Below are 9,460 nucleotides of genomic sequence, written 5' to 3'. Positions count from 1 at the left end.
AGTTTCGCTGGTACATGAGGAGACTGTTTCATATTTAAGTTACTAAATTTGAGAGTTTATATTTATATAGTGAATTATTTTTTTATTATTTCTTTAAAGTTTGTGTATATATTTTTTTTCATCTGAAAAGTTATACAAACAAATTAGTCTAAGTTTCATTCAGTTTTATTATTTTATTCTTTTATGTAATGTTCTTTAGTGTGATGCAAGTTTCACTGTGAAAGTATTGAAAGAGATTTTCTGTGTAATTTGTTTTTTAGTCTATTCCCAACTGCATTTTAATACAATCTAAATAGAATATTTTTCTTTTTTTGACCAATTTGTACAAACTTTGAAATAACAATGCAATACAATCACAGTAAACCATGAGAAGAAGTTTAATGCATAATTTTATTCAGTTCATTTATTTCTTTAATGCCAAAGATAAAAGATAATAGTGCTCAAATTTCCCTAGACGAATGAAAACACAAAAAGTAAAGATTATTTCCTTTCACATAGGAAAAAACAAAATGATGTTAAAAATAGAATGAATGGTTGGAGGATGTTTAAGAGGAAAAATTATTATAGAGTTGATTATGTATGAGGAAGAAAACCATAGAAGCTTAGGAAAAGATACTAAATTATAAATATCTCATGCCTTTATGTGAAAATGGAAGAATTGTTTTTTCAATATAGTATGTTCATGTCTAAGAAATATGAGAGAATTTAAGAATTATGAAATATTGTTTTAGATTTGACAATAAGATATTAGGAAAATAAAAAATGAGAGAATCTAGATAGAATATTTTAAAATAGATTAAAATTAAATAAATACATAGAATTTTAGAAATAAAATGTAAAACAAAGATAATCAAAATGATTAAAAAATTTAATAAAATGGTATAATTTAATTTAATTTGCATTTGTATTAGGATTTATTGAAAGACAATATATTTTTAATTTTTTTAAATGAAAGGGTCAAATATAAGATTGTATGGAAGTTGCATCCAAAGTCCATGAAAATCCACTTAATTTAATTTAAAATAAAAAAAATTAATAGATTTTCTCTAGCAAAATATCCAAAATACATAAATTGTAATGATCAAGTATTAATTGGTGAGTGTTAAAGTGTAACTACCAAGAATTGGGATAGAAATAATTTTGAATGCATGCCATTTTACTTATTTAGAACAAATAGTTGTAAAGTAAAATAAAATTGCTATTTAGAGTGCATTTGAGCGGCAAAGGTAATTGTTTTCTTGCAAGATACCAACATATTACTTCAAAATCAAAATTTTGTATAAATATTTCATAATTTCCATTAAATAGCATGAAATTGTATTATTTGCTTATGCAAATTTCAAAATTTAATGTGACTTATTATAATTTTTATTGCAAATTTTGCATGTATTTTTGTCCTTGAAATTTGAAATGCTAAAATTTCTCTTAATAACAGGACAGTGAAGTGCTTAGCAAGTTAGCTTAATATATATGCAAATCTCAAACCTTAGTTTGATTTGGTGCAACTCCAAAAGTTTTAATTCATTAAATAGAGAGACCAAGATGAAATACTCTATTGCACAAAATTGAAAACAAAAATTATAAATTGCATCTAATTTTTTTCATTTAAATAAATGCTTTATTAAATAGGATGAACGTAATTTAGTGTTGTGAAATTTTGCATCCATTTTAGTATAAGGACATACTAGACTACAAATAAGAGCTATTTGTGCTATAAAAAAACAATTTAACCTGAACATTTAAAATATTATCAAATTGTAATGTCATTTTCTTGGAAAAAGTAAATGTCATCTAGAGAATATGAGACACAAAAGCATTATTTATATGCTTTGCCTTTGGTGGCAATAGTCGTTGTTTTATGGAAGATACTTTGCATATGAGATTATGAGTGGTGGTCTTTTAATTGAATTTATTGCCAAAATAATGGTGGAAACAACCATTGTTTTATGGTAGATATATTAGTATTTGCAAGTATGCAATGTATTTTATGCAGTATGGTAAGTTTGAGACTTTTTTTATCTATATATCACTATTATCTATAGTTGAGTAGGGATTTTGTATTTTGCTACTTAACAATTCTTTTTTGAATTTGAAATGGTTTAAAGTTGAAAGTTATAGTTGAGCATGGATGTTAAATATATATATTTTTTTCTATTGAACAAGCTTGGTTTCAAGCAACAAGTCTTGGTTTTTTTATATTGTAGTATCTTTTTAGCTTTTTTATTTTTAGGGTTTACAAATTTTTTTTTATAATTTAATATTTTATTATATATTAAATTTATAAATTTCATATCACATTTCTTTATGATTTTTTTTTTTGTAAATTAATCTTTTTTTTTTGTAATTATTGTGGGAGTTATTTACATCTTCTTGCATAATTAAGGACATATTTATAGTGAATATTTTGATTGTTGCAAGTATTTTCTTGCATAGCTCTCATTTGTCATATAGAAAGTAGGGTGATTTATTCATATTTATGAATGTTAAATATTTTGAAATTTGATATCTCTCCATGAATTTTACATAGATTTTTTAAAATATAGGTATACTAGTTAATAAATTGCAATTAACATTGATGGTTGCTATTTTTTGGGCATGTAATCCATACATAAAGCAACTCGTACGTAGATGAAGTTCGTTTATTTTCAAACTTTGAGTGCACTCTTCATTGCAGAATTAACTCCCACTGATTTGCATGACTACCATTTATTTGTTTACTCTGAAAAGTTGGGTAGGAGTTCATTAACTCCACAAATTGTTGGGCAAAGTAGTGAAATTAATAAAAAAAAATTCCAAAGTAATTTTAAAAATGGATGATTTCAAATATTTGATAAAATTATACTAGTAAATTTGTTTAATAGTTAAATTATTAATCATATATAATATATACAATCCATTTCTTATACGCAACCTATAAAAATTCCGTTTCTGTCACGTTGGGGTTAGTTTCTTGTTTCTGGTAACAGAGAATTATATCCATGAGTGACCATGTCCTTTAGCTGTTTTTAAAATTATTTATTTCACCTAAAACAAAACAAATTGCAACAGATTAACAGCAATGGAGCTGCCAGAGAACAAACTAAAGATCTCATGGACCCAGAGGCATTTGCAGGGCACAATCATTACCAGTACTGCGACAGGTATTCTGATGTATTTAAATTAATATAAATAAATTATACTAAAAATTCTCCTTTATAGGTTTCAATCCAAATTATTGACAATGACAACAAAACGAAAATTATTGAAAACAAATAGGGAAGAAGCTGCATGTACCTCATTGGAAATTAGTTCCACAATTGTTGACAGCTGGTCTTCAAAAGTGAGAGTCTCTGATGCCGAAGGGAGCTCACCTAACTTCTCGCCGATGGGACTTTTGTCCCTCTGAAAATAAATATACGAAGAGTGTTAATTAGTAAGGAAATATGAAAAACTCAAATGAAATCAACAAAGGGTACGGTTTTTACCGGCTGAGTGGCGTAAAGCGCAAGAAGAGCGTCTATTTGAGTGATTAATCGGCCAAGATCGAACTCTGGATAATATGCTTTTCTCATTAGAATTTCATCAATGATTTCCGTAGGCGTGAGAGGGGACGCGGATGGAGAAGCTGCGGAAGACATGCTGAGGCAATGAAGAAGTTGCAGGAGATTGCCAAGATGAATCTGCCCTGCAAAACCCTTGAAAACACACTAGCATGCTCGGCGCAAATTCGAGGGAAGCACGTCAAAAGTTACAATCGACGAAAGCGCGTGGGAGGGAATTTATTGGATAGAGACTGCGTTTTCGGTACCCTATTTTTAGGATTTCCTACTATCGATTTTAACTAGTTTATATATCTATATAAAGCTAAAGATATATCAGCTAGTTATATTTTTTTATGATTATTTTGTTTGATATATGTGAAATAATTTTAAAAGTTTAATAAAAATAATTGATATATAAATTTTTGTATTAATAATAAGGATTTCAAAAAGTTACAATTATACAAGAACGAGTCCGGGCCTCATAGAGGCAGCAAAAAGAGAGTATGAGGCATGGCCTCCCGGCAAGAAATCAAGAGATAGTAACCAGAATATACATGACAAAAAAGGGGCCAGCAACAAAATTAATACAGCTTATAGTAGGATGCCATCAATGGCATCAACCCAAGTTGTCCACCCCTTTTCCCCTTCAATCCAGACAACCTTCTTCCTTTCCTGTATCTGTCTCAGCATAGCCATCACCTCTTTTTTGGTATTCTTGTTCTTTCTGACTTCTTGGTTCATTTTGTTTAGGGTCTTCTCAAAAGCTTTAATGTCCTCCATGTTCCTCCTCCACTCGTAACCATGCTGCATCTCATATACTAAAAAAGTGGCGTGACCGGTCTTCAGGAATATCCTAAGCTTGTCCTTATCAATCAGCATCATGATACGGACCTGCAAAAGGATTTTAAAATATGTGAGTTTACAGAAAAACTCAGTAAGGGACCGGGGGTTGTCCTGATACCTTTCCTCGTTCCTGCACTTCCAGAGCTGCCAAAGGATGTTAGAAGATAAAATATACCAAAAAAGATTAGTATCCTTTTTAATCCCATAAATATGGCCAGTTACAATATTCATAATAGTGTAATCAAGTGGATAAGATATATCAAACATTTGCCAGATCCTTCTTGCAAAAGTACAATCGAAAAAAATATGCCTACTGGTTTCAGGCATCTTATAGATGTTGCAGTAATCAGTTTTAGCTTCCAAGTTTCTGACAGGGAGTCTATTCAGCAACAGCAGGCATCTAAAATATTTGATTTTTGGTTCAATGGGTCCTTTCCAAAGGTGATTGAGGAGTTTCTTCCAGGAGTAGCTATCAAGGGAGGTATACCAGAGAGCATTAATATGATCAATAATGGATTCGTTGTGATTAATAACATTATATATGTTTTTTGCCTTAAGTTTGCTAAAGATGCTACCACCAGGCCACTTGCACTGAAGGACTCTATTGGAATCCACATCGCAAGTCACAGGGAGATCTTTGGTGGCTTTGACAATCATATTGTAGGTTTTTTTTTGCGAGTCAAGAATGTTGAATTTAATTTTAAGATCATTCCAGGGTATAAGTTGATTATGCTCAAATAAGTCAACCAATTGGGAAATCCCTTTTTTATTCCAAATTTTAGCAGAGCAACCTTGTGAGAGGGCTAAGGGCTTACCAGAGAGTTGCAAATTCCACCATATAGATCTTTCACCATACAGAGTTTGACTATCATGGAAGTCCTTGTTGTACACAAACTTTCTAACTTGTTCCCAAGCTTTCCAAATGGAGCAAAAGACAGCAGAGCCATGGACCTTAATGGGAAAGTTCCCCATGATAAGATCAGAGAGGGGCAGGCCTTTCCAAGTTTTAGCATGTTTAGGGAAACCCAATTCAATGTTGTTTCTAATGAGGATTTTCAATGGGGAATCACCCTCCATAGAGTGGAAGATCCACTTGGTGGCAAGAGCAACCCCCTGAGTTCTAAGATCTTTCAAGCCCAACCCCCCAAGTAAGCTGTCCGTATGGCACCATTGCCACTTAACAGCATGAAGTTTTTTCGATCCTCTGCCATCGGACCATAAGAAGTTCCTAATAGCCTTTTGGATCTCTAAGATCTGGTAGTTGTTAAACATCTAGGCCGAAGAGTAATATATGTTATAAGATGAGAGAATCTTTTGGCAAACCTGTACTCTGCCAGCAAGAGAAAGGAACCGGTTATGCCATTTATTGAGTTTGATGTTAATTTTGTCCTTGATCCAATTCCACATGGCCTTAAGAGAGGGGTCAACAGAAAAAGGAATACCAAGATACCGAACAACCAAATAGGGACCTCCCCATTGATAATGGAACCTATTGCTCCAGTCAGGAGGGGTCTCATCCCACCCAAGGCAAACAGATTTCGAGTAGGAGATCTTTGCTCCGGATATACTGCAGAAAGTTTTAAGTTTGCATTGGAGAGCTTCAAAATTACTGTCACGGGCCTCAAAGAAAATAGTGGTGTCATCAGCAAACTGACTGGTGATGAGCTCCTCATTATTAGAGAGCTAGATACCTCTAACAGCAGGGGACATAGAGTGATCTCTGAGAATATAGTGGAAAGCTTCGGAGGAGATCACGAAGAGGGCAGGGGCTAAAGGGCAGCCCTGTCTGATGGATCTCCCAAGCGGGAAAGTATCAAACAAGGATCCGTTGATATCAATCTGGGCAAAGACATCATTCATCATCATTTTAACAAGATTACAAAATCTGGTGGGAAAACCAAAAGCTTCGAGAGTCATGGAGATGAAATTCCATTCTACACGATCGTAGGCCTTCTCGAAGTCTAACAGTAACATGGCACAATTTTGCTGGGAGAGCTTTGCCCAATTCATAGCCTCCCAACTAGTTATAACATTTTCTAAAATGTATCTTCCCTTAATGAATCCAGTCTGCGTTGAACTAATAATCTTAGGGAGAATATCCTGAAGCCTAAGAGCAAGGATTTTGGCTAAGATTTTATAGGACACATTAAGAAGAGTAATCGATCTCCAATTTTTAATAAGAGCTTTATCTCCCTCTTTGAGGATAAGTTTGATGATACCCCTATTGATGTTTCTTCCTAAGGAACCTCTTTCTAATGCATCAGAATAAACTTTAAGAAGTTCATGACAGATCCATCCAATGTTGGTTTTATAGAATTCAGCAGGCAAGCCATCGGGCCCGGGGGCCTTGTCTTTTTGGAGGGAGAGGATTGCCTTCTCGATTTCTCCCAAGGTGATCTCGGTAGAAAGGATAACAGCATCATGATCAGTGATCTTTTTAGGAATAATGGAGAGACATTGGTTTCTAATGTTATTAGCTTCCACAGAATCCTCAGAAGTAAAGAGATTCTGGTAGTATTTCGCAAAGGCTTCCTTTATCAAATCAAGGTTGGTGATGTCCTGATTATCAATGACAATTCTATCAATAGATTCATTAGTCTGTTTATGCTTCAAAAGATTGAAGAAGAATTTGGAACCCCTGTCACCGAACTGCAGCCAATTAGCTCGAGATCTAATTTTTGCACCACGGGCTTTGGCCTGAAGATGTCAGCTAAGAGCATTCTTAGCATAAATGACTTGGGCAGTAAGATTATAGTCAGAGGGGTTGGCTTGAATGTGAGATTTAGCAACCTAAAGATTAGCAGAGAGGGTCTTCTCAATGCGTCTATAGTCTTTGGCTCTTTTCTGGCCAATGGTTTTAAGGAAATTTTGCCAAGTAGTAACATTTAGGTCCCATTTTTCAATATTATTAAGGTGAGGAAAATGACTTTTATTAATCAGACTAATGATATGAACAGCAGCTAAGACATCCTCATCTTCCAATAGACTAGTATTTAATATGAATTTAGAATCAGAAGCCCTACAGTGAATCAGGGAGTTGTTAAAAATAAATCTGGTTTTTATGGGGTGGTGATCAGAAAGAATGGTAGATGTGGCAAGAACAGTGTTACCCCATTTATCTAGGAGGACAGAGAAAAGATTCTTGTTGGCATAAAACCTATCTAACCTCGAATAGATTCTGTTAGCCCCTTGCTGGAAATTGCACCATGTGTGCCAAATTCCAGGAGAGAGGTCCTTATTTCCAGCAAGGGGATCATATAGAAGTTTGTTAATTTTCATTCTATCCCAATGAAGTTTTTCTCCATCCTTCCAGGTAAAAGGGAGTCCTCCTTCCTTATCAGCCTGTGATTCGATCATATTAAAATCCCCCCCCACAATCCAAGGTAAGTCAGGAAGGTTATCAATCCAGTCCCAAAGGGTTATCCTTTCTTTCCAGTCATTTGAAGCATAAACAGAGCATATACCAAAACTGTTATTATTATACTTAATAGTAACCCAGACAGCACGATTGCATGGTGATACTCCATGATCAATAATGCAAGAACTCCATTTAGGATGAACAAGAAGAGCAACCCCTCCTTTTCCTCTAGTGTGAAGAGTGTGAAATTTAATAGCATCCTTCCAAATATAGGCCAGATTATTATAAAGGGTGAAATCCACTGCTTTGATCTCTTGGAGCATCAAGAAGTCCAGGCTAATTTGGGAGTCAATGTATTTTTTTATAACAAATTTCCTATCCGGGGACTCTAGGCCCCTTATATTCCATGAAACGCAATTCATTGAGAAACAATGTTCAGGGGAAGGTCCTGTATAGCCGCTCCCTGGATGGGAGTCACATTATTTGGGGAGGAATCCTCTTTCTTTTTATTACCAGAGTTTTTATTTTTTGACCCCATAGGTCTTCCCCTTCTTTTCGAGATGGGAAGATCATCCATACCATCATACTCATAATCCGACTCAAACAGTATCTGCTTGTCTTCATCCATGGCCTGCTTGGTGCTACAAGAGACCATAGTGGGATTACATGCAGGTATAACTTCAATAGTACAATCATCTTCTATTTCTTTAAGAGCTTTACGTGAGTCAGATGTCTTAGAATTAGTGCAAGTTTTATCAGTAGGATCGCACTTTTGAGGGAAAACAGAGACGGGGTTGTTTAAACAGGGGGGAGCTTGCGGGGATGAAACATCTTTGTTTTTGTTAACTTTTCTTCTCCTTTTCTTGGTAATGGTTAGGAATCCATCCGAGTTACCCGCAGCTGTTTCAGTGTTATACAATGACAGAGTATCAGAACAATTGGGGATCTGTGGAGGGGCAGAGGCTGCGAAAAGGGGTGTGAAATGGAGGTTATTTTGAGCATTTTGGGTGTCTGGCCGAGGTGTTTGAGTATCAGAAGTAGTATGGACAGAAGGAGCTTGTGGGGTGTTATCACTAGTGGTTTTATCAGAGGTAGTAACCGATTTCTTTTTAATAATTGGACAGTCTTTACATCTGTGACCTTCTCTTCGGCATAGAAAGCAGGCATTCAACCCACCAAGTATTTCAATAGGGCATGTTATCCTTTCGTCAGCTATATTCACATTTAGGGCTTCTGGTATATCAATTCCCGGTTTAATAGCTATGAGGATGCGGGCATCAAGATGGGGAACCAACCTCACAGTATCATCCATTCGGATGACTCTACCCAGGGGTTCCAAGAGCTGCGGAATAAATCTCCATAGGAAGGGGGGGATATGTTTAACCAAGACCCACCTAGGGGCGGAGAGGGCGATGATTTCTTCATGAATGGCTTCGGGTGACCACGCCAGAGCGCGGAAGGAGGTGGAACCAACATTCCAATATTGTTTTTTTAGAACTTCGACCTGTGATTCCTGTGAAACAAAAAAGATAACATACAGACCTCGCTGAATTTGTCTGCAAAACGATATGTGAAAACCTAGTTTCAAACTCCAGTAATTGTGAAGCCAGTCATCGAGGAATTTGTGAGGAGGACATTTATCTAACTCCACAGTAGAGAAGAAAACTGCACAATTTCTAAGCCTATTCTTTTCGTTCAATATTTCAACTAACATTTCTGGATTAGGCATAACAGAGAA

The 9,460-nt window shown here is 35.0% G+C and overlaps 1 protein-coding gene across 1 annotated transcript; it reads right to left on the bottom strand.

Moving 5' to 3' along the window:
* Positions 1 to 3,201: 3,201 nt before the first annotated feature.
* On the bottom strand, positions 3,202 to 3,775 carry LOC131856549 (uncharacterized). Its single transcript, XM_059208377.1, has 2 exons — positions 3,465 to 3,775; positions 3,202 to 3,381 (listed from the first exon to the last, which is right to left on the bottom strand). Exons 1-2 carry the CDS (start codon positions 3,615 to 3,617, stop codon positions 3,202 to 3,204), a joined length of 333 nt encoding a protein of 110 aa, XP_059064360.1. The 5' UTR covers positions 3,618 to 3,775.
* Between the last annotated feature and the right edge of the window lie 5,685 nt (positions 3,776 to 9,460).

The sequence above is a fragment of the Cryptomeria japonica genome, chromosome 7 (genome assembly GCF_030272615.1).
Source record: "Cryptomeria japonica chromosome 7, Sugi_1.0, whole genome shotgun sequence".
Classification (NCBI taxonomy): domain Eukaryota; kingdom Viridiplantae; phylum Streptophyta; class Pinopsida; order Cupressales; family Cupressaceae; genus Cryptomeria; species Cryptomeria japonica.
The sequence above is the reverse complement of the archived record's forward strand: the minus strand, read 5'-3'. Positions and strand labels throughout refer to the sequence as shown.